This window comes from Amphichorda felina (genome assembly GCF_050947745.1).
Source record: "Amphichorda felina strain 45539 chromosome Unknown scaffold_9, whole genome shotgun sequence".
Lineage (NCBI taxonomy): Eukaryota > Fungi > Ascomycota > Sordariomycetes > Hypocreales > Bionectriaceae > Amphichorda > Amphichorda felina.
The window spans coordinates 2,530,146-2,554,205 of NW_028145041.1; the positions used below are offsets into that span (position 1 = coordinate 2,530,146).

Consider the following 24,060-nt stretch of genomic DNA (forward strand, 5'->3'; position numbering starts at 1 on the left):
ACTCCATCTCGTCCCTTCCTCCCATGCTCATCTTTTCATCCTTTCCACACGCAGCTCTTTAGCTTGAGCTCACTTAAGGCCTGACCTTGTTCAAACATTTGAGCTGCGAACTTCTTCCTACTCACCTCACCTTCTTTACCTCTTACACCACTAAACCCTACTTGAACCTTTCCAGCCAAGTTGATCACCCCGACCACGTTATAGAAGGCTCCAACTAACACCATCTTACAGACATACTTCCACAGACACGCTCTAGAAGACAAGCGACACCATGGCTCCCGCATCCAAGGCCAACTACAAGTCCTTCGAGGCTCAGGCGCGCCTCATCCGTGCCATGGTTGCCGCTCACCCGGACACCAAGTGGAATTACAAGGGTAAGACTCGCCTCTTCTTCTGTTCGGCCTCTCCTCCTCTCCCTGCCCGGTCGCCATTCTTCTTCCGTCCATGTGCTCTGGGGAAACTCGAAGATTGACTCAATCTTCGCCGCTCTTCTAGAAATCGTCGCGTGCTTCGGTTCAGATATGACGGAGGCGGCGCTTGACCATCGCTTCCGCCCGGTTCGCGCCGAGGCTATCATCATCAGTGAGGCCCGCAAGCAGGGCTTGGATATGAAGGACATGAAGCTGGGCGACGATCTGCCTAAGACCCAGGGAAGTGTTGACATCAACAGTACGCTTATATCCTAGCTGACTAGTCACCATCATCTGCCTCATTTGCACATCACACCTTGTCTCATATCCCATAAATCCACCATGCTGACCTGCTCGCTTTTCCAACAGACATCTCCAAGTACTTTGGCCAGTCCACCGCCGACGGCATCCAGTTCCAATTCCGATCCATCAAGACAGACGCAAAACGCCTCAAAGAAGCCTTTAACAACGGCGAAGACGTGGCCAACTGTCCTCTTCCAGGAATCAACGGCCCCGGTGGCGCCAGCGCCGCCTCCACGCCCTCCAAAGGCACCCCCAGTAGGAACACCGCCAGCAAGGGCACCAAGCGCAAGCAGACCACCTCCATCAAACTCGAGCTTGCCTCCGACTTTGATGACGACGACGACGAAAATGGCGACAGCAGCCCTCAGGACTGGAGCGACAAGGACCTCATCGAGACGCCCAGCAAGAGGCGCTCCAAGATGGGCGGCGTCACGGGGACGCCCAGCAAGCTGGCAACCAGTACCAGCGCCAGCACCACTCCTCGCCAGAGAAACACGACTCCCTCCCGCCGCGCCGCGACCAAGGCCGCCGCTACCATCGCGGCCCCAGATGCGACCGCGCACTTGAGCGAGTCATTCTCCGAGCCCGAGCCGCCCTCCGTCGCCCCAGCCAGCATCTTTGGCAACCCCACGGGGCCTAGCATCAACCCTGCGTTCAACCGCGGTGCCACGGACTCGCTCATCAGCGGGGGCCCGCCCGGCGGCTTTGGCGAGGATGGCGGCATTACCGGCTACTACAGCGTCGACATGGAGGACGATGGGGAGATTTAGCAATCCCTTCGTCGCTTGGGGCCATGATCTTGGCTGCGTTGCTTAGCTAGCCGCGTGATGTATTTGGAAGAGTTAGCTAGACTCTAGGGGGGGCGAGTGACGGCACAGGCGTTTTAAGGAAATTATAGGAAAACAGGACGAACTATACTAGCTTTTGGCATGCTCTGCTCAACTTCTTCTTTGTTTTTGTTTTTTTTAATGCGGTCAAGGAACGTCCAGAGGGTGTGTGGAACAGAATAGATACCTACTGCAACGACAACAAGGCGGCTGGGTTGAGCCAACTCTACGAGCAAGGTCATCATCAGACTTGAACTCTCTTCTCTAGATTAATCCATCACGAATGCAAAACCTCTCTTGCAAAAGTACTTTTAAGTAACAAAGTGTCAAATGAGAGCTCAAGTGCTGATTCTAATTATGTGTTGAAGTTCATCTGGCCTTTACGATCGATCTGCTCCTGGAATCCAGGTTACGCAATATGGCAATGTCGACCTTTATAATACAGTTGATGCAATATATCGCCTTCGCCGTGCGACTTGGAATAGACTGCCTACTAGTAGTTCTGCTATCCCAGAACCCAGCACGCAACGTTTTCTTGTTATTATAAACCCATCTGTTTCCCCCACTCGGCTCGTTCTGTTCCCCTCAACTGCTCAACTCATCAGCAGGTTCCACAGGGCATCCCTCTCAATGTACTCGTGGTGGATGACGTTGACGAGCCAGTAGTCGTCCCGGATGCCGCTGAGGAGCCTGCCGCTCTCGGACGCGCGCCCGTAGACCTGGGCCCACTCGGCCCAGAGACCAAACGCCTCCTCGCTCCAGGCGCGGAAACTAACCTCCTCGATGATGGTGGGCGTGACGATCTCCTTCCCCGGGAAGACGCCCCACGTGACGGCGTTGGTGCTGGTGTTGGACGTCGGCGAGTTGACCCCGCCGCTCGAGTCGGACGAGACAAAGTCGCCCTTGGCGTTGGACGCGTAGAAGCAGACCGAGTCCGGCCCCGCGGCGCGAAGCTTCTCGAGGAGGACCGCCCAGTCGGACGACGGCAGGAAGAACTCGACAAAGGCCTTCTGGAAGACGAAGCCGTTGGAGGGTCCCCAGCCAAAGGTGGCGTCGGACGAGGGCCTGCCGTTGACGGCGGGCTGCGAGGCGACGGTCCACCAGCCCTTGCTGTTAAGGCGGACGAGGTGGGGCGTGATGAGGGAGCTTTCGGGGAGGAGCTCCTCCTCGCTCCAGGGGATGGCGGGGAGCTCGCCCTGGATGTGCTTGACGAAGAGGTCGTTGATCTCCTGGGTGGTCTTGGGGTGGCCCCATAGCTTGATGGCCTGGGCGGGGGACATGTGAAGGCTGACGCCGTAGCCGTCAATCTCGCCGTACGCGGGGGAGCGCGAGTCGCCGAAGCGGCCGTTGGGGAAGTCGTCCCACGTGGCCTCTCTGCCGAGCACACCCTCGCCCTCTGAGATGGCTAGGGTGTTGGCCCGCGTGTTGACGGCTTCGGCACGCACGCCGGCTTCCCGGCCGGTGGCCTCCCACTCGGGGTGAGACAGTCTCCTGTCGCCGATAATCACCCTGTTGTGGGGGTCGGAGCCGACGGATGACAGTCTCCTGGCTGACCTGGACCGGCTGTTCCGGCGACAGATATCTCCGAGGTCGCCGTTGATTTGGGAGGCTGGCACGGCGTGGCCGTCAGCAATAGCCTCCTCGTCTTCTGAAATGTCGGGGATGAGGCCCGTCCGCTCGACAATGAAGGCGATTGCCTTTTCTAGGTTCAGGGTGTAGAAATGGAAGCCCTTGGGGCCAGGTGTCCGGTTCTTGATCTCCTTGATCTTTTCTATAATCTCGCTCACGATATCGACACCGACCATCTTGACCTTCTCGTCATCTCCCTTGACGGCCGTGAGGCGTGCGAGGATGTCGGCGGGCATCTTGGCGTGGCTCAGCTTGGTTGTGCGCGTAATCATGTGGAAGCTCTGGATGGGCATGAGGCCAGGGATGATGGGGATGGTCTTGAAGACGCCGCTGGGGTGCTCCCTCAGGGTCCTCTCGAACTTGTCATAGGCGTCAATGTCGAAGAAGAGCTGCGTCATGATGAAGTCGGCGCCCGCGAGGACCTTGTCGACGAGGTAGGGGAGGTCGTGCTCTAGACTCTGCTCTTGCGGGTGGCTTTCGTCCGAGTGCCCCTCGGGGTAGGCAGCGACACCGATGCAGAAATAGTCTCCATGCTTCTTCCGGATGTACTGGACGAGGTCCTTGCCCCAGCTGAGCTCCTCTTCGCCGTCGTTGGGTTCGTCACCAGGGAGGCGGTAATCGTCGTCACGCGGGGGGTCACCGCGGAGGGCGAGGATGTTGCGGATGCCCAGGGCCTTGGCGTCCTCCAAGGCCTTGTCCACCAGGCGACGGCTCATGTTGGTGCATGTGAGGTGCAGACACGTCGTGATGCCGATCTCCTTCTGGCACAGCTCGGCAAGCTCCAGCGACTTCTCGGCTGTCGAACCACCGGCGCCCCAAGTGACATTGACAAACAGTGGTCGAAGCGCCCTCTCCATACGGTACAGACGGTCCCGCAGGTTGTTGAAGCCCATCTCGGTCTTTGGCGGGAAGAACTCGAGGGAAAAGTAGGCGCCGTCTGCCGGCAGGGCGGCGATCTTGTCTGTGATTTTCTCCATGGCTGGGGTTGACGCGGATATGACTCGCTCGCGGACTCGAAGAATTCGGAAATAATCAGATAGAGGGGAGGCTGCTGTGATGGGATAAAGCTGACTTGGACCGCAATGGGGCTCGTTGACTGTTTGTCTGTGGGGAAGCGATGTCGGAATGGTCTCTGTTCAAATTGACCAACAAACGCGCATGACGTGGGGGAGGCGAAGTCGGGGAAGATTGCGCTCCGTGTCAAGTCAAGGACTGTATGAGTTCTACTCCTTGTGTCTGGGGTTCGGGGTGCTTGTCAACGGAATGCCCGTTGCATGGCCGTGTCTCCTAGATCGAAAGAGTCAGAGTCCAGGCCTTTTGCGGTCGAGTTTTGCTGGAGGGGCAATTGGAGATGGCGGGGTCCGATTACAGCTATCGTTACATTGCAGCACAGTGCAGGGGCCACGCATTGCCGTCATCGCTGTTGGGCACGGGTTATCGATAAGATCTATCGATATAGGCTCTACTCCATACAGGTGCCTACCTAAATCTGTAGCATGCTGCTTTATCATCAGGCAAGCACTGGGAGCGCTGACCACGATCTCACAAGCTTAAACACTTGCAACATTTACCAACAGAGGAGCAGGATTGAAATGGCGTGGATGCGAAGGCAGAAAGCCCAAAGAGTTCACTGGAGGAGTTGGTGGCGCTGAACAGGTTATGCCCGTACGAGTATTAATATTACATGCATATGTCAACACGTGGACAGCGAGAGGAGGACTTCGAAATATCAGTCGAGTCCTCACAACATTAATATTGTGGCAAGTATTACCGTCCTGAGTGGTGGCCGTAAGAAAACCAAGCGCCCACCGCGCGTCACTGGGGTGGACTGCCGGCTTGAAGGGGCTGACGCAGGGTGCTCAACTTGTCAATGTAGATTTGACCGTGTTGATGGGATTGAGCTCTGTCGATGAAATCCATGCTTTCTCTGTGTGAGAGGGATGAGATGAGATGTCCACCCGTATGTAAAATCCCATCACAATCGGGACTCTGAAGTGCATCGGTGCATGACTTGCCGTAAGACTCCAATCTATGAGGGTGTCACGAACCGAGCAACGACACAAGGCTCTTTGGCTTCTGCGCTAAAACCGTTACTATGTAAGGGTGGGGCACACGAGATTGAGTGAAAAGAAGTTGGTGACAGCTCCAGATTCTGGTTGGCTGGATGGGGGGTGCTCTGTCCCAAAACAGCTTAGAGATGATTGTTGATGAATTGAGGGGAGGGGTGCTTTCTCCTGGATCACTCTTCAGCTCGCTTGCCCGCGGGCTACGGTTGCGCAACTCTGTCTTCGAGATTGTCAAGCTGTCCTGTAAACGTTGCCAGCAAACTTGCCGTTGAAGACCGAAAAAACTGGAACTGGTCCCTCCGTACATATATATGTGGGCATTGGGGGGCTGATCCATCGACGGGCGCTCCTGGATGATTCCTATCTCAGTAGGCGGTGCGATGTCAGCCTTCATGTTGCCAGATATGTGGTTACTTGCCACCGAACAACATGATGCGAAAGGATGTCCTTCAGCTCATTCGCTTACCTAGGCGTTTGCGAGGCAGGCCCCTTTTCCAGGGGAGGCAGCTGAGAATTGTCGCTGCGCCGAGCCCCCCCGACGAGCCGTCTTTCGGGTGGTCGGGCGCCGCGGAGCAGGGTTACCGATCCAACGGCTCGGCACTGGAAGTCTGGGCCTTGGGAATTGCATGTTGGCGGCGTCTCCCAGGCCATGAGGCTTGCGCAAGAGGAGGCGGAGGCCTTGACGAACGCGTCGCGCTTTGGTTGAATTACGCGTGGGTTATGAAAGGCTACGAGAGCACTGAGGCACCGGTTCGGAGTAGTCCACTGCTCAATTCTACTGTCGAGGCATGTCGTCCCCGAGTTCCTTCCCCAATCCCCACATCCTACCCGCATCCATGTGGGTTGTGGAAGGAACTCCCTGCCAGCTCCTACCAGTTTGGAAGTTATGGCCCTGCACGCATTTTACAGGAAAATAAGGTAACACCCCATTACGCCCCATGCCTCCGGCTCTTTCATCGTTCTGGCTCCGAGGACCCCAGCCTCCCGTCTTCAGCCCGCCCCTTGATTCTCTCTTTTTCTGTATAATTGTCTTGGCATCTTCTTCCTAACCTAGCCGGAAGACTGACAGTAACACCATACCGCAGAATGGGCTTCCTCTCTGCTGCCACGGTCAGCGCCGCCGCGCTGGCCGCTCTCCTCCCTGGTCGTGTAATGGCCGACAAGCCCTACCACACCAACCTCGAGTCCTACCAGGAGGGCGACCTTGGAGAAGTCCCCATTCAGGGCTTCCACTCCGCTCCCAACATCAAGGCAGCCGTCTACCAAGTCAACTACTGGGACCCCGAAAAGATCGATACTGACAGCCCCTATATGTTCATGGCAGGCAAATATGGTAAATGGGGCCCCAGTATCTACTCCTCCAAGGACCTGAGCTTGATCTGGGCTGATCAGAACTACAATGGCCTCGCCCAGACGGCCCGTACCTGGGACTTTAGGGGCCAGCGCGTCATGTCCACCTACTCGGACGGCCGCGTCCGTATCTACGACGAGAGCTACGACCAACTATACGTCTACGATGGACGCGGTGAACTCCAGGGCGTCACCCCCGATTCTCACGAGGCCATGCTCACGGCCAATGGCACAATCCTCATGTTTCTCTGCCCTGCCCGCACCGCCGACCTATCCAAGGTCGGCGGCTCCACGGAGGGCAAGATTGCCGACTGCACCATCCAGGAGATTGAGCCTGACACTGGCGAGGTACTATTTCAATGGGCCACCAGCGACTACTTCAAGCCGGAAGACAGTGTTTGGTCCTTCCACAACGAGGATGTCTGGGACTACTGCCATATGAATGCTGTAGAGAAGGTTTGTCTTCAGCGCCTACTAATAGGACCCCGAGGGGAAGTTTACTGACCTGAATCCAATCTATAGACTCCCGAAGGAAACTATCTCGTCAGCTACCGTCAGCTGAGCACCGTCATCATGATCGACGGCAAGACAAAGGAGGTGCTTTGGGTTATGTGGGGAAAGAAGAACATGTTCACGGACATCACCGAGGGTAATGGGACCGCCAAGTTTGCCTTCCAGCATGAGGCTCGCGTCTCCGGAAAGAATCGTTTCACGCTCTTTGACAACCACAGGGCTGCCAAAAACGGCTTCTGCGAAGGTGAGGGAGGCGCGTGCTCGCGAGGCCTCGAAGTGGAGTATGACCCTGTTAAGAAGACCGTCTGGATGGTCAACGAGTGGTATCATCCCCAGAGCCTCATCAGCGCTTCCCGTGGTGGTGTTCAGAGGACTCCCAATGGCAACATTGCAGTTGCTTGGGGGCAGAACCCCATGTACACCGAGTACACGGCCGACGGCGAGCTGGCTATGGACATCCAACGCGGTCGCGTGAGACACATGGATCACGGAATCTTTGATGTCATTACCTACCGTATTTGGAAGGGTGACTGGGAGGGCAACCCGTCCTGGGGCCCCAACATTTCGTGCAGCCCCGATGAGACGGGTCGCGCCATCCATGTCTCTTGGAATGGGGCCACCAAGGTTGACAAATGGGTTCTGGTAAGACACCTGAGGAAAAGGAGATTTTGAAATGAACTGCTGACTGATATATCACAGTTGATGTCTGACAATACAACTGATCTTAACGGCGCCGACAAGGTTGCGGCTCAGTCCCCTAGGAATGGGTTCGAGACCCAGTTCAAGTTCGACAACTATCTCCATTACGCCCGCATCGCTGCCCTCGATTCTGAGGGGCGTATTATTGGGTCTACCCCGGCCGTTGATACTTCGTCCCGGAAACTCATTAATCTCGATTACAATATCACCGAGGTCACCCTCGCAGGGTCCAAGAGTATCCCAGGGGTACCCTCCTCAAGTGCGGTGGTGGTGTCGGTACCGACGGGCCCAGCTGGCACGGATCCCTCCAGAAATACAGTAACGAGCTCTCTGAAGTCTCCTGTTGCTGCTGGGGGCGTTTTTGGCGGGTTTGTCATTTGCGTGGGGGCAGTAATGTAAGAAACAAGAGCATAAAATGGCTACTTTGAGGCTAACTTGAATCTAGTGGCTTGGTTTTCTGGGCCCGTCGTCGGAGAGCGCGAAAGTCGTCGCAGGCTCATTCAGAAACGTCTTACGGACTGTTGATGACAGATCGCGTCGACGACCACGATGATGTCCGGAGACGCCACGATGCCTACGACAAGGAGGCAGACGAGGAGGTGCACCGCACGAGGAGTCGATAATGCGGCATGTGCTTGATATACTTCTGTAAACATGTGTTATTTGGATAATCTTTCTGTACATATTTGATGATACCAGTCATCCCCTTAGATGAACATACCACATTTCATTTCTCTGAAGGTTTCGGGCAATGCTTTGTAGATATCTCGGTGTCAGCCGTACTGTTTCCTTCAAGTGCCGTTGTTATAGCAGCACTGACGCTAGGGTCAAAGTGGAATAGCCCGTCCAGGACCCAGGGAAGGTGGTCAAAGCTCCCCAAGCATCTTTTGACGACCGTCACCTGGTTGATTGACTCCTAACAATTGACAAAGAATTGGCAATTCTCCATCTCCAAAAGCCGACATTGCGACATGATACGATAGACCTCCCAAATGCAGCTCCTACAAGGACGAAACATAGCCCGTAGCGCGGCCTACCGTGCTGTGTCGGCAAAGCTTGCACGACCGTCACCGAGACTCGCGACAGTTCCGACGCCGTGGGGCTGCTATTCAAGACGATGGTACGCGGCGCTCGACTTCAACGCCCTAGACGATAAGTGGCGATACAAGTGGAAGCAGCATGAGAAGGAGAAGGAGAATGCGGGCGCCGGCGGTCCCGGGACAGAGCGGAAGGACACCAAGTATGTGCTGCCCATGTTTCCCTACCCGTCGGGGACTCTGCACCTGGGCCATCTACGGGTGTACGCCATTGCCGACATCGTAGCTCGGTACCGCAGACTCAAGGGCGATGACGTGGTGCTGCCGATGGGTTGGGATGCCTTTGGGCTGCCGGCGGAGAATGCGGCGCTAGAGAGGGGTATGCCTCCGGAGACGTGGACGAGGAGCAACATTGCGAGGATGAAGGAGCAGCTGGAGTGCATGAATGGCAGCTGGAACTGGGATCGCGTAGGTTTTCTCATGGGAAGCTTGGGGAGGGGAGGCGTTGTGTGGCGAGTACTGACGTGGGAGACAGGAACTGACGACGTGCGACCCCGAATTCTACAAGCATACGCAGAAGCTGTTCCTCATGCTACATGAGCGCGGGCTGGCGTACCAGGCCGAGGCCGAGGTCAACTACGATCCGGTGGACAAGACGGTGGTGGCAAACGAGCAGGTGGATGCGAACGGGCTGTCGTGGCGGTCCGGGGCCAAGGTGGAGAAGCGCAAGCTGAAGCAGTGGTTCTTCCGCACCTCCGAGTTTCGCGAGGCGCTGCTGGAGGACCTGGATGCGCTGGCCAAGGATGGTGCGTGGCCGGAGCGCGTGCTGGTGCAGCAGAGGAATTGGCTGGGGCGGTCCAAGGGGGCCAAGATCAAGTTCCCCGTGATGGCGCTGGGCCACGACATCGGCGCAGCGATTGAGGTGTTTACCACGCGGCCGGATACTCTGTTTGGAGTGCAGTACGTGGCGCTGTCCTCGACGCATCCCATCGTGATGGAGCTGGCCAAGTCGGATCCCGAGCTGGCGGCATTCCGCGACACGCTCCCCGGGCTGCCGCCGGATTCCAAGGTGGGCTACCTGCTGCCGAGCCTACGGGCCATCAACCCGCTGGCGTTCCACGAAGCCACGCCTGAAGCTACCAAGGCGTCTCTGCCTGTCTACGTGGCGTCGTACGTGGTTGGGGACTACGGGGAGGGGGCGGTCATGGGCGTACCTGGCCATGATGTGCGCGATCACGCCTTCTGGAGGGAGCACAATGAGGATCAGCCTGTCCGGATGGTGCTCGCGGCGTCGGAGGACGAGTCGACGACGGTCATGAAGAACGAGCCTTATGTGGACCACGGGCTCATGACGGAGCACAGCGGGCCGTTTGCGGGCAAGCCATCGGCCGAGGCGGGCGAGACGATAGTCCGGATGCTGGAGGCGGCAAGCCTAGCCACGCAGGTGGAGAAGTGGCGGCTGCGCGACTGGCTCATCAGCCGTCAGAGGTACTGGGGCGCACCCATCCCGATCGTGCACTGCGACTCGTGCGGCACGGTGCCAGTGCCGGACGAGGAGCTCCCCGTGAAGCTGCCTGAGGTGGACAGCCACTGGCAGGCGGGCAAGGCTGGAAACGCGCTCGAGTCGTCGCCCGAGTTTGTCCACACGAAGTGCCCCAAGTGCAAGGGCCCCGCCCGCAGGGACACGGATACCATGGACACGTTTGTCGACTCGAGCTGGTACTATGCGCGGTTCGCGGACCCGCACAATGCCAAGCAGCTTCTGTCGCCCGAAGCGGCCAAGACGCTGCCGGTGGACATCTACATCGGAGGCGTGGAGCATGCCATCCTCCACCTGCTCTACGCGCGGTTCATCTACAAGTTCCTGGCATCTGAGGGTGTCCTGCCCCAGTACGGCGAGGGGGAGGCGGCGGCGTCGGCGGAGCCGTTTACGCGTCTGATCACGCAGGGCATGGTGCACGGCAAGACTTACGTGGACCCGGACACTGGCCGGTTCCTGAAGCCGGATGAGGTGGACGTGACGAGCGCGGCAACGCCGAGAGTGGTTGGGACGGGCAAGCCGGCGACGGTGGCATACGAGAAGATGTCCAAGTCGAAGCACAACGGGGTGGACCCGACGACGTTCATCGCCAAGTACGGGGCGGACTCGACGAGAGCGCACATGCTGTTCCAGGCTCCGGTGGGGGACGTGCTCAACTGGGACGAGACCAAGATTGTGGGGGTGACGCGGTGGCTGCAGAGGCTGCACGGACAGGTGTCGGAGGCAGCAGGGCTGGCGGCGGGTGTGCAGCAGCAGTCGTCGTCGTCGTCGTCGTCGTCGGCCAAGGAGCACCTCATGCAGGGACACGGGCGCGCTGGGACCATGAGCCGGTCCGAGCTGGCCACGTGGGATGCAGACGCAGCCATCTGGCGGGACGTGCAGCGGACGATCGGGTCGGTGTCGCGGTCGTACGACGACATCTACTCGCTCAACACGGTGGTGTCGGACCTGATGAGCCTGACCAACACGGTGGGGGAGAACCGCGGGGCGAGCAGCACGATCAAGAAGGAGGCGGCCAGCGCGATGGTGCGGATGGTGGCGCCGATTGCGCCGGCGTTCGCGGAGGAGTGCTGGGCGATGCTGCACCCGACAGAGTCGGAGGAGGGGCGGTCGGTGTTTGACGGGCGGTTCCCGGAGGCAGACGGCAGCGAGGAGCTGATGCGACCGCGGCAGCAGGGGTGCGCGGTGCAGGTCAACGGCAAGGTCCGGGGCGTGGTGCAGGTGGCTCCGGCGCCGGCGGGGATGGAGGGCGAGGAGCTGGCTCGGTGGCTCACGGAGGAGATCCTGAAGACGGAGGAGGGCCGGGCACGGTTCGGAGGAGGCGGCGCGGAAGGCACGTTTGATGTGCGGGCGGCCAGGCGGGCGATTGCGGTACGGGGGGGACGGACGATCAACTTTGTGCTGTAGTAGTCGGGTGCGTGTAGCACCAGTGTATCATTGGTTGTACGATGTACGGAGTATGTATGTACGAGTATCGGGATGGGACGGGGGACGGGGATGGACGGGGATGGATGGGGACGGGGATAAGGATGGGGGCTACGGGATTAGAGGGCGGCCGACATGTACGTACTACGTACAGGGTCTACGGATACTACTACGGATATCCGTACTCGTAGACGATAGATAATGGGTCGGAAGTTGCCGAGGGGACCCCGTATCCTGTCAAGCTTGTGCAAGTTGCTGCCAGCTTCTGCCAGTTCATGCCAGTCTCAAGCCTCCAGGAGGGCAAGAGGTCGGCGACGGGGATCCGCAACGGCCCAAGTGGCCAGTGGGCAGGGTCGAGTGACATGGCATTTGCTAGGTCATGAATCCATCCATGATGGGCTGCCGGGCTGCTGGGCATCTCTTGTTGGGCTGCATGGCGATGGGGTCGGCCAAGGGGCGGCCAAGGGGCGGCCGCCTGCAAGAAATGAGGACCCTCTCCGCAACTCCGCGACTCCGTCGGCCGCTCAGGGAATCTGAGGAAATCTGCCGTTTTCTGCCATTCTGCCATTCTGCATCGGATTCGTGTGCGTGCTGCCTCCCGCCAACCACGCTGCAGAGCCGGCTCCAACAGTGTGGGTGCAGAACTGCGGGTGGCTTGGCCCTGCTCGAGGGTTGTAAGGGCATGGGCTTGTGGAGGTACGCATATTGCGTGCTGAGGGACACGGGTACGTGGTGTAGCAGTACGAGTACGGAGTACGTACGGAGTAGTAGGTTGTATTAAGGGACGCCGGTGTCCAACTCGACGGCTACCAGCGCAAGCGTGTTGGCTCGACTCTGGTCTCGTGTCTTGACTGCTGTCTGCCTGTCCACCGCTCTCCTTCTACATACTCCCACATACTTATACATGAGTTATCGCAGTCGTCCCTGGGCATCATGACGGCGGCGTGCTCCATCGACCCTTGACCTCGCTCTCGCTCCGGCATAGATATACTAGTATCGCCATTGCCATATCTGGAGCCGACCATCACCATCATCGTCGCCGCGGATATCACCACCACCACCATCCACCATGGCGCCCGACCCCGTCCCGCTCCTCTACCGCCTCACCCTGCTCTACATCGAGCCCATCTGCGCCCTCAACGGCGCCTATCTGCTGCTGCGCTCGCCCTCGCGCTTCCTCAACGCCGTGTCGCCCAACCACCCGCTGCCCTCCTCCTCCCCCTCCTCCTCCTGCTCCAATGTCTCATCCTTCTCCTCCTCTGCCTCCACACTCCCCTCCGATGACGGCACCACCACCTCCTCCTCCGCCACCGCCGACCCCCTCGCCTCGGTCCGCATCCTCACCGACATGCTGGGCATCATGCAGCTCGTCTTCGCCTTCAACCTGGCCGTCGTCCTGCGCGTCGCCCGCCGCGATGCCCGCCTGTGGCGCTGCATGTGCGCCGGCATGCTCCTCTCCGACGCCCTGCACATCCTCGCCAGCGTCCGCGAGTACGGCGGCTGGCGCAGCAGCGCCGACGTCTCGGCCTGGCGAGTCGACGACTGGCTCAACTTTGGCATCCTGTGGGCCATGGGGCTCGTCAGGGCCGGCGTCGTCCTGGGTGTTGGCATGCGTAACGGCACCGCTGCCACGGGCGCGGTTGCGACGGATGTGACTAGGGTTAAGAGCTCGTGATGATGGATGATGATGATGATGATGGGATGGGGTGTTTTTTTTTTCAACGACTATTTCCATGTTCATGATGGGATGTTTACGATTACTCTTTTTTCCCTGTTCAGAGACGAAATACTCCCTCCATCACTCATGTACGATATGTGTATTTACGAATAGACCCACCATACAATGTGCATCTACCACCATGTATTTACAAGTGGCACAAAGGACCAAGAGAACCACATGCTACCTCTCCTCGTCCCCTATCAACCTCCTCCTCTCCCCCTCTCCCCGCTGTCCCTCCTCCTCCTCCTCCTCCTCCTCTTCCTCCTCCCCACCATCCTTGTCCTTCCCCGGGTACAGCACATAGTGCTGCACCATAAACAGCACGTCGTACACCAGGCTCGCGTTGCCCAGGGCGAACTTGACGGGGTTCCCCGTGATCCCGCTCCAGTCGCGCTGCAGGTAGCTGTCGACGCCCTGCTGCGCGATGCTCAGCACCCCTCCCGCGTAGTCGAGCAGGATCTGCCAGATGCTCCAGCCGCGCGTGCTGCCGTTGCGCCAGTTGGCCAGCAGCTGCGGCGTGTACTTGACCAGCGTCACCACCACCTTGACGTACCCGGCCGCGTACACCACGTCCAGCGCGCACCACCCCATGGCGGGATCAGCATGCCCCCCGCCGGAGGCCGCGTCGTCCCCCCCGGCCACGATGAGGCACACGAGCGCCACGCCGGCCACGCAGCCCGCGCTGATGCCCAGGACGGCCCGGCTGGGCCGCGCGCCGTGGCTGGGCGCGAACCCCCACAGCGGCCGCGCGAGGAGGTACTGCGACGTGACGACGATGCTGACGACGAGGCCGTGCAGCGCAAAGGTGAGGTCGTTGAGCTGGACGGTCGGGGTGAGGCCGGCGTGGCGGGCGGCGTACTGGGCGCGGACGGTGGGGGAGGCGTAGAAGGCGAGGTTGGAGGCGAAGTAGGCGGCGAAGCCTGTTGATTTTGTTTCACATCTTGTCAGCGCCGTGTTCTAGCATTGGAGTCAGGGAGGGGGTGTGTGTGTGCGCGCGCACCCAGGACGTTGAGCAGGGGAAAGTCGACGGTCGTGCCCGAGGTGGACTGCCGGCGATAGTTGAGCATGCCCTGCGGGTAGAAGGACAGGCTCCAGCAGAAGAAGTAGACCCAGCCGAAGATGGCGGATAGGATGGGGAGGAAGCCCATTGCGCGCGTCGGGGCGGCGGCGGCGGCGGCGGCGTCAGTGAGGCAAGGGGCGATGGTGGATGGTGATGCAAGGAGACACAGAGTTGGGGGGAGGTGATAGAGTATCACATATAGAGATGCAAGAGCAGCGCGGATCTCCGGAACCGTTTCCGTCCATCCCCCGTGGGGCGCCGTCTGGCTACCCTATAGCCCCGCGCGGCACCCTCCATCTGCTCCGTGGATGGCTCAAACTCTATTTGCACGTAGTTCATCTTTTATAGCGTTTAGCCGCGTGATACCCGTCGATAGGAGCTCTTGCACTGATAGGATATTAGCTATGATTCATCAATTGCACGCTGGACAGCTCTGGCGAGTTGGTACGACTGTTCAGAGCTGGTCATTGCAGATGCATCACCTCATCCACCTTGATATCACGCCATCGCTCACATCACTACAACGAGTCTACTTAGTACAGCAGCAGGCACCAGAACCAATGGTCTCGTGGAAAACAGCCCTCTATTCTTGGTCTTGTCTAGAAACTGCTCTATGTGTAGCGTCCCTCCCCCAAACACAACCCCCCGCTCACCCACTACTCCCCCAGCTTGTCATATCATCCATCCTTCTCCAATTCATCACGACACTACTCCCACCCTTTCTTTGGCCGTAGTACCTCGTTCGTCCCCCAAAGAGCGTCCAAGGTCGCCCGGCTAGGAGGCGCGTCGTGTCTTCTTACTCCATCGTGGTCAGGACAAAGGGAAGATACTAATTTTTTTTTAAAAAAAACACAAACAAAAAGGACGGAAAAGCAGCGCCAGATGCCAAATAAAAAAGGAGCTGACAAAAATATGAGCAGTAAGAGAAAATAGAATAAAAACACAGAAAAGGGAAATTCCCCAAAACGCCATTTCTCATGCAGGTTTTACATGGTCAGAGAGATAATACCACTTCCCTTGACCCGGCTACCAGATGTAAATCCCGAGAGTCGTTTGCCGGCCGAGCCATGGAGCCCCGGTTATGACCGGCCCCCCAAAAAATCACCATCATTTCCACCCCCCCCCTCCCCCCGCCGCCGCGCGCAACTCATTCCATATAGCCGAGGAGAGGGCAGACGCCTATAAAACACTTGAAAAGGGCCTCTAGGAACCCACCTCCAGGATACTGGGGAAAGCATAAGCTGAAAAGGGGGCGCAAAGCTTGGCTTGGCTCGGCTCGGCTCGGTGCGATGCGATGCGATGCGATGCGATTTATACCGCGCTGCCGCCGCCGCCGCCGCCCATGGCCTTGGGCAGCGACCGCCAGCCCTTCTCGTTGGGCACCTTGATCTTGCCAAACTCCTCGTCCAGGTCCAGGATCACCTTGAGCGCGTTGCGGCTGCGCGCAAAGGGGCTCGTGTCCAGGCTGCCGCCCTTGACCTGCGCCACGGCGCCCGCGCCCGCGACCCCGACGTGCGTCTCGGCCATCTCCTTCCTGGGGCTGCTGCTGCCCGGCATGGGGAGCATCGTCTGCAGCACCTCGTACGCCGCCAGCGTGAAGCCGAACTGCGGCGACGACCGGAAGATGCGCGCCGGCCCGCCCTTGAAGAAGGCCGTGAACCCTTCCTCCTTCCAGATGGTCTTGGCCGCGTGCCGCAGCCCCGTGTACTGCGCCTCGCCCTTGCGCGCCTCGACCTGCAGGCGCGTCTTGATCACGTCGCACGGCGTCGTCAGGTACGCGGCCGGCATGCCCGCGATGGCGCCCGCCGTCAGGAGCTGCAGGATGCCCAGCTTCTTGGTCGGCGACTCGCCGAAGAAGTCGCGCTTCAGGTGGCTGTACGTCGGGAAGTAGATGGCCGAGAACGGCACGTCGCGCAGCAGGCACGCCGACGCGCCCTTGTACAGACCCACGAGGCCCAGGTTGCGCACGATCCACATGGCCGACCGCTTCGGCGTCCCGTCCACCGTCTTGGCGATCTCGCCCTGCACCTGCAGCCGGATCTTGACAATCTCGAGGGGGTTGGTGAAGACCTGCGCGCGCACCGGGGTCAGCAACTTTATAGTACTGGGTGGGATGGATATGTGGAATGGATGGGCTAGGGGGGACGAGGAAGAGCAACTTACAACTTGGCAGGCACCCGCCATACCGCCGGCAAAGATCTCGGACGGCAGGGTGATCTTGCCCGACTTGTCCGTCAGGCGCCCGCGCACCAGGTCGTTGACCGTCAGCTTGATGGCCTTCTCGGGAGCCACGCCGACCAGCTGGGGCAGCACGCCCGAGTACAGGCCGCGGAAGCCCTCGTTGCGGATCACCTTCTGGAAGCAATCGATCGAGTTCTTGTACAGGCGCTGGCCCGGCTGCGCGCCGCGCTGGTTCTGCAGGCGCGTCTTGACCAGGTCGATTGGGTACACCATGAAGGCGCCAAAGGCGCCCGCCAGACTGCCGAGGCCAAAGTTGTACGCCGACTCGAGGAAGCCGCGCAGGAGGGCGCCGCCCTTGGACCGGGCCAGGGCGTCGGCGGCCAGCTCGTCGGCGTCGTATATCGGGTTGCGCCACGAGGGGTCGAGGACCTTGGCGAAGTCGCTGAGGCCCAGGCGGCCGGAGGGCTTGTCGAGGCCGGCAAAGTGGAAGAGGATGTCGGCCTCCATCGGGGTGAAGAGGCAGAAGCGCGTGACCTTGGCGGCCTCGTTGAGGAACTCGGAGCTGGTGATCATGCCGTCGGTGGAGCGGGAGACGGCGCGGCGCACAATGAGCTCCACCAGGTCCATCTCCTTGATCATGTTCTGGAAGGCGCGGACGTTGGCGTACGAGATCTTGCTGCCCTTGGAGATGTTGCACAGCGTGTGCAGGTTCTCGAGCAGGTGGTCGGACAGCTTGTGCTTGGCCGTCTCGACAATGATGCGCTCAAAGTCCTCGGGCTCGATGTAGCCGTCGCCGTCCTTGTCGAAGAGCTGGAAGGCCTGGCGGATGCGCTCGCCCTGCAGGCCGCGCAGCATCTGCGAGAACTGCGGGTAGTCGAGGTTGTGGCGCTTCTTGCGGCTGCCAATGTACAGCTTGGCCCACTCGCAGTCCCAGTCAAAGGGGATGCTCTCGGGGCCCTTGTTGAGCTCGTACAGCTTGCGGAAGTCGTCGTAGCGCACGTTGCCCGTGCGGTCCACGTCGAAGAGGCGGAACGCGATCTCGTACTCGGAGTCGGGCTTCAACAGCAGGTTCTCGAAGACGGCCCAGTCTGCCACGGTGACGCGCCCGGTGTTCTTCCTGTCGGCGACGCGGAACAGGATCGAGTACTGCTCGCGCTTGATCTTGTGCTGTTTGGGTAGGTCTTCTGTCAGCACGCACCAGGTCACTCCAGTTCAGGGCCACGTCACCGCGCAATGGATGGGTCAAACACTCACGTAGTCCTCGCTCTTGGGAGCGACAGCATTGATGAACTCGTCGGGCCCCATGTACAATTCGCCCGTCTCGGGGTCCTTGATGGCATTTCCCAGGAAACGCGCCCTCGTGTGGGCCGACATTGGCAGAGTCTCCTCGGTGCCCACGAGGCTGTCCTTGACAGCCTCCTTGACGGCCGTTATCTGCGCCATGGTGTATCTCGCTCGATGCTAATCGTAGACGTGCAAGTCTGGCATCCAATTGAATCGGGAGAGCTTCGTTTCGTCAAGCGTCCCGTTAAGCAGGGGGCGAACCGCTAGGATGGGCGTCGTCGGTCGGGGGGTGGTGACCAGCAGATGGATCTGCAGGCGTGCGTACACGTAAAAAAAAAAAAGAGTCGACGACGTCGACTGCCTTTGTCGGAGCCTGGAAACACGCAACGTGCGAGGAGCCTCGGGACAGGGTCGCAAAGGGCACAGAAAAATATTAGAGTCAATGGCCCCCGTTATCGCAGAATGGAGAAGCCCAGATCCTGGGGTTCCGCGTGGGCTAGATGTTGAGTCAATTAAGGATCCTGCTCTAGAGTCCGAGCGTTCCACTTTGGTGAGAGCTGGGCCGGAGAAAAATGGACAGCGAGGAGGGCCCGTCTCCTAGTTCGGCCGGGGGACAAAAGACTGGACTGGCTGGCGTCTTCCATCTGTTGGCTGACAGGCTGCCTACCTAGCTGTTTGCCAACAAGCCAGTTGGCCACTGCACTGGGCCACTGGGCCACTGGCCCACTGGGCCACTGGCCCACTGGGGGGCTGGGCTAGGGCAGTGAGCGGTCTGCAGACCTGCGACTCTCCCGGTCCTCGACTCCTCTCTGAGGCGCCCGTCAGATAGCGGGTTTGCCCGGACATACGTTTCTCCACCATCTTAGTCAGGGGCAGCTCGGCAATTCCACGTGCGCCGGTCGCTCAACAATGCCAAAGTCGACAAAGTTAAAAGGCATGGCGCGTTGAGTCATTCAGGGACAAAGTTTGTTCCCTTAGCTGGTTGGAATTCGTGCCCCTGGCCAGTCAAATGCACTCAACTACATGCCATATGGCATATGGCCTTTCTGCACAGCGCCTCAACATCCGGTTGAATGCGATTACTGGGTTGCATTCGTACATATGCACCATGCAGGTGCCTCGGTCACCGTCGAATCCGCGCCTATCACAAGCCAGCTGTCTGGCCCGGTGACTCTCCCAAACCGCCGGTCATCGGGAATTTCCCGGTGCTGGTTCGGGATTGCGTCTTCACCCGGCTTCGGTTCCCGATCCTTCACCCGCAACCATCGTAGCGGTGACTAACAGGCTCATCTCCTAATGATACCCGGTACGCACTAGGTAATAGTACTTCAATACTTGTAGTCACGATACCTCCACAATTACAATACGACCTGGGATGATCACGAAGTATCACCTCGTCTATTCTGGCCTGATTATAATACCCCTAACGCCATCGCAATGTCCATGCCTTGCAAAGTTCTAAAAGAAAAGACAACAAAGAAAATGCAACGCCATAAAGGCTCAGCGAGATTATTCCATACAATGTCCAGAGGTTTCTCAGGCCATGGCCACCCCGGATTCCGAATCTGGGCAATACTATCTATACCTCTCGCCTCCACCCCTCTTGTTGTGTAAGTAGGTGGTAACTAGTTGCCCCGTCTCTCTACAGCAGGACGTCGGCGCCTCCGATAAGCAGAAAAAAAAAGCAGATACCACAGTGCGGTGGCCCGGAATGTCGTCAAAAGTCATCAAGTCATCGGTATCATCAAAGCCGCAAGACCGCAGCCTCAGGATGCATAGAGCCAGGTATTATTAGTTGTGCCGCTTGGTCGTGGGGGGGGGCAAAGGCAGCATTTATGTCATGTGGTTTCCGACAGGGGTTCTAACCACAGGTCCTGAAAGAAAGCCAGCGTCGCATCTAGCCGGCTGGCCGAGGACAACGCGGATCCTGGCCAGGAGCCAAAAACTCGTACAATCCAAATAATCAGGAGAGTGGTTGTGCAAAAAGGCAATGCTGTGATCATGCATGCCTGGGTAAGAAGGACCCAGTTGGCGAGGTCGACGCCGTTCTTCAGCAGTAAAGCGGTCGTGAGCTGGCCTGGACGTTGTAGTTCTGGTGGGAGGACAGCGTGAACCCCACGTCCAGCGCTCCCTGGACAACCTGTGATGCATGCTTGAACTTCTTGTCGGCGTACTTGTCAAAAATGACTTGGTGGTGCTCCTCCGGATTTTGACAGCACTCAAGCATCATGGCGACGAGCGTCTTGAGCTGGCTCCATGTGTAGCCTGAGTAGTGAACATGGTGCTGGGTCTGTAGGGCGTCAGTGGTGTGCGTGTCAGAGAAATATGGTACGACTTACCCAGGGACCCTTGTTTAGGATTAGGCGTGACAGACAGTGGGCGCCAGCTGCCAGGAAGCTGGGCGGTGATGCGACGAACCGCTCATCCATAATGGTCAGTTCGAGGAAGTACTTGGCCAGCGTGCGAGTGTCTAGGTCATAGTCGTCCGCCTTGCTAACACGCCTCAAGAAGCTCATCGGTCCCGGCCATCCAAGCTCGAAGCCCAGCATGCTAAGCATAAAACGTTCCGCTTTGAGGATCTCATCAGCCGTGTATCCTCCGTCTACCATGTAGACAATTTCCTGTAGGGACGGGCAATTGATCTCTTCGTATTTCGAGGCGACGAGTATCGCAGTCGCGCCCACAAGCTGAAGCTTGCCGATCGAAACGACCTTGTAGGACAGGAAGCGGTCGACGTAGTTGACTGTCAGGAAGAGCGTCTCGGGGAGAAGTTGGAATCGACTGTGGACTTGGACCAGCCATTCCATCAGAACGGACCGCATGGACCATTGGATCTCAGACTGGGTTTCCATGTAGTGTGGGTTCGGCAGCATCTTGACCTAAAGAACAAACCAATTAGCGTGGAATTGCGACGAACATCAATGTCCAAACGTACCTCCATCTCGCGTAGATACTCGAAGATCTCCTCGCTATACTCGGCCACCATGCTGACATCCCAGTACTCCTCCTCGACGTCCTCTTGCAAACGCGTGGCCTCGACCGTTAACCTGGCCTCCTCCAGTTCATGGAGTACACGTTCGGTAGCCTTGGGTTGAAGAACAGTTGTAACACCGCTAGTTGTCACATCGCGGGACGGGATAGAATGTGCCGTCGTGTAACCTTGATCATCATATTCCTCGTCTTCCCCTTCCCAGTACTCCTCTGGCTCCGATAACCCGGGCGTGGGCCCATCGCGGAAGTTGACAGGGACGACGGCAGACTCTTCCGAGATCTCGGGTAATCTTGCAGCAAGATCCACCTGGGGCTCTTCGCAGATGACCGACTCGATGAGTGACTCGTAGTGGGCCACGTCAAGTGCATCATAAGAGTCGAGAGATTGGTCAGAATGCGGCAGAGGAATATCGTCAACAATGACAGGTTCCAGCACCTCGTGCGAGGGCCGTACTATCTCCGGCTGCTGGGGCCTCTCGAGCTGCCGACTCTGCGTTCTGCGCAGAGTAGGCTGTTGCTGCTTGAGTTGAGGCTGGCTCTTGTGGTGCCGGGGCTGAAGGGGTGGCGCAGTGAGAGCTCCCTGAGAGATTATCGGCTCCTCAGGCTCGGGGACCCGCGACTCTTCTCTCAGGGCCGCCTCCGTGTTTGGTTGGGAGGCATTCACGGTTGACTCGCGAGGAATCTTTTCCACCCTTGTCTCCTGTTGTGTCGACCGGGACTCGCGAGCAACGGGATTGTTGTTGACCAGAGCACGGGTCTTCCGTGCAGGACGGGCAAGAGCCAAGGAATCTTTCCCTTGGAGGACGACATTCTCCTTGCCAAAGTTGGTCGGTGGCCTGGCATGGCTGAGGTGACACACAGATTGGGCCTTGTGGATCTTTGCAACATCCCGTCCTCCTGCATGTTGCTTCGACATGTTTGTGACGTCCTCGAAGGTAGCGCGTTTCGCAGGGCCTCGCATGCTGGCTGTGGGCGGGTTCGCTGCCGCGAGCGCCATGTTCCCGGTCGATTTGTGGCGGTGACCGAGTGCAGGCCTCGCGTTCTCGTCGCGAGGGCGGTGGGGCTGTTGTTGTGAAGAAGTTAGGAATATTGTTCGAAAATACACGTTATATGTTGAGAGGAAGCTGGGCATTGCAAGAAAGAGATCCAATCGACTTACCCGAGCATCCATTGTGGGCAGAGATATCTGGGGCGCGTATGGATATTGGTTGATCCTGCAGGCTACGACGCGACTTGGCTCGAAATAAAGTCAATGCTCAAGTCCGACGGGACTTCAGGACCTCCTATCGCGTGAAAATATCATGAATCGTCGGGTGGCCTGTCTGGGTGGCCGTGTTTGGACGTGGGTGGTTGGCGTCAGGGTCGCGGTTGAACCTGAATCCTGGGAAGGGATACCCCGAAATGGGGAAGGAAGAGGTTGGTGCGTGGGTGGAAATAAAGTTCCAGATTGCAGGTTCGCGCCTCGCCAGGAAGTGTATGGCCGAAGGGCAGACCTGCTCAAAATTTTAAGATTCGAGGACTTGAAGCGTGGCCTGAGTGCTGGTCGAGGCAGCTAGACGAGATGAGGACAGAGAGCTGTGCTGGTCGGCATCAAACAGGAGGAGGGAAATAAAAACATGGGGTTGCAAATTGCCAGCTGGGGTCGAGCTGTCGCAGTGCCAATGCCTACCGCCGGGGGAGCTTCCTAGCTTCCGTGGTTCATAATAAGGGTTTAAGATGAAGGGTTGGTGAACTGGTTGCGGGTGTTTATTTGTTTATGTCGATGCATTAATAACAGCACAACGTCTTGGCACCACTGGCGATTTGGTGCAAGCTTGTGGCTTGCATAAATGAACGGCATGTGCGCACGGATCCCGCAGCGGCACCTGCGCTGATGGCCCGTCGTCACGGCGATGACGATTAAAGACACTGCAATGCACGCACTAATGGCTGGTAGCGTAGCGGCTCTGCAACCTCAACTGTCAGGCAGTCGGGTCTATATCGATTCTAGATAAAGCTGACGGAGTTACTTAAAACATCAAGGAGTGTCAGTTCTACGATTGCGCTCGTGGTCACAGCTGCTGGGAATGCACTACTACGTACGTATTCCACACCGCTTTCTGTCTTATCCCCGACCCAAAATGACGCTAGTCCCGATCCGGCCTGGCGATTTCCCGTCGCGTCTCACCAGAACCTTCATGACAGACAAAACGTAGGATAAAAAGAGCATATTCAATTGAATTATACAAAACAAAGTTGCTGCAAAATTTATTAATTGTATAAATATCATAAAAACTCTCCGAGATGATTTGCGATGAAATCGAAGCTGTCAGTCATGGTCAAAGGCGATATCGAAGGCCCTCGTAGTGGCGCGTCTTGGCATCCCGGGTTCAGGCGCCAATCTACCACGTCTGCACGTGACCTTAATTGTCTCTTCCAGCAGACTCGACTCCATCGAACCCATCACGGCGACGTCACTTGACAAGCCCGAAAAAAATCCTCAGAGGCAGTCGCATGGCCCAGAAAAGACTCCCAAGTCATTAGCAAGCGTCAACAAGTCCAAATGTGGAAATGCGACGCCTTTTTCGGTATGCGCCAGAGGTGAGGCCCGTCTGCGTCCAATGCGATCGCACCGTCGTTTCATTGTAGGCGCAAAACTCGCCGTCCACTGGACCGACGGCACTCACTCCCCTAGAAGCCACAAGGCCCTGGCAGCGGCCGCGCGACCGCCTGCGCAGCATTCGGGGCCGGGGAATCGCAGGTCAAGATCTGGGGGTCCGATGAGGAGAGAACGTAAGAGCAATGGCCAGGAGACACAGTCAGACCAGCGGTTCCGGTGGGAGATGGCATCACCCCCTCACTCTGATGCGCCACGCAACCGGCACTAGACCTGTTCTGAGCCACCAATTTTTTTGCCTCCGGACCATCCATCCAGCACGAGCTGCGCAGCGCTCTCGCGACCATGGCTTCTGTGGAACAGAGTTGAGCATTGCATACGCTTGCACACGCTAGGACGATGAAGAATGCCCAGGGCCGAGGAGAAATG

At 58.3% G+C, this 24,060-nt stretch overlaps 8 protein-coding genes across 8 annotated transcripts; 4 read left to right on the top strand and 4 right to left on the bottom strand.

The window, feature by feature from the left end:
* Nucleotides 1-271: 271 nt before the first annotated feature.
* ACO1O0_009370 (uncharacterized protein) lies at nt 272-1,483 on the top strand (the record flags this gene model as incomplete). Its single annotated transcript, XM_083198719.1, has 3 exons — nt 272-374; nt 496-669; nt 780-1,483. The coding sequence occupies 3 exons, from the start codon at nt 272-274 to the stop codon at nt 1,481-1,483; spliced, it is 981 nt and encodes a 326-aa protein (XP_083046454.1).
* Nucleotides 1,484-2,133: 650 nt separating this feature from the next.
* Nucleotides 2,134-4,146, bottom strand: MET12 (methylenetetrahydrofolate reductase (NAD(P)H) MET12; the record flags this gene model as incomplete). Its single annotated transcript, XM_083198720.1, has 1 exon — nt 2,134-4,146. One exon carries the CDS (start codon nt 4,144-4,146, stop codon nt 2,134-2,136), a length of 2,013 nt encoding a protein of 670 aa, XP_083046455.1.
* A 2,175-nt stretch (nt 4,147-6,321) lies between these two features.
* On the top strand, nt 6,322-8,420 carry ACO1O0_009372 (uncharacterized protein; the record flags this gene model as incomplete). Its single annotated transcript, XM_083198721.1, has 4 exons — nt 6,322-7,041; nt 7,108-7,740; nt 7,798-8,192; nt 8,243-8,420. 4 exons carry the CDS (start codon nt 6,322-6,324, stop codon nt 8,418-8,420), a joined length of 1,926 nt encoding a protein of 641 aa, XP_083046456.1.
* Nucleotides 8,421-8,789: 369 nt separating this feature from the next.
* On the top strand, nt 8,790-11,781 carry LEU5_2 (leucine--tRNA ligase NAM2; the record flags this gene model as incomplete). Its single annotated transcript, XM_083198722.1, has 2 exons — nt 8,790-9,302; nt 9,370-11,781. 2 exons carry the CDS (start codon nt 8,790-8,792, stop codon nt 11,779-11,781), a joined length of 2,925 nt encoding a protein of 974 aa, XP_083046457.1.
* A 1,087-nt stretch (nt 11,782-12,868) lies between these two features.
* ACO1O0_009374 (uncharacterized protein) lies at nt 12,869-13,474 on the top strand (the record flags this gene model as incomplete). The annotated part of the gene is made up of 1 exon (XM_083198723.1): nt 12,869-13,474. One exon carries the CDS (start codon nt 12,869-12,871, stop codon nt 13,472-13,474), a length of 606 nt encoding a protein of 201 aa, XP_083046458.1.
* Nucleotides 13,475-13,699: 225 nt separating this feature from the next.
* ACO1O0_009375 (cystinosin-like protein ERS1) lies at nt 13,700-14,667 on the bottom strand (the record flags this gene model as incomplete). Its single annotated transcript, XM_083198724.1, has 2 exons — nt 13,700-14,439; nt 14,520-14,667. The coding sequence occupies 2 exons, from the start codon at nt 14,665-14,667 to the stop codon at nt 13,700-13,702; spliced, it is 888 nt and encodes a 295-aa protein (XP_083046459.1).
* Nucleotides 14,668-15,890: 1,223 nt separating this feature from the next.
* AGC1 (citrin domain-containing protein) lies at nt 15,891-18,203 on the bottom strand (the record flags this gene model as incomplete). Its single annotated transcript, XM_083198725.1, has 3 exons — nt 15,891-16,649; nt 16,743-17,927; nt 18,015-18,203. The coding sequence occupies 3 exons, from the start codon at nt 18,201-18,203 to the stop codon at nt 15,891-15,893; spliced, it is 2,133 nt and encodes a 710-aa protein (XP_083046460.1).
* Nucleotides 18,204-20,094: 1,891 nt separating this feature from the next.
* CLB4 (cyclin-like protein) lies at nt 20,095-22,206 on the bottom strand (the record flags this gene model as incomplete). The annotated part of the gene is made up of 4 exons (XM_083198726.1): nt 20,095-20,334; nt 20,384-20,923; nt 20,980-22,098; nt 22,195-22,206. 4 exons carry the CDS (start codon nt 22,204-22,206, stop codon nt 20,095-20,097), a joined length of 1,911 nt encoding a protein of 636 aa, XP_083046461.1.
* Nucleotides 22,207-24,060: the final 1,854 nt, after the last annotated feature.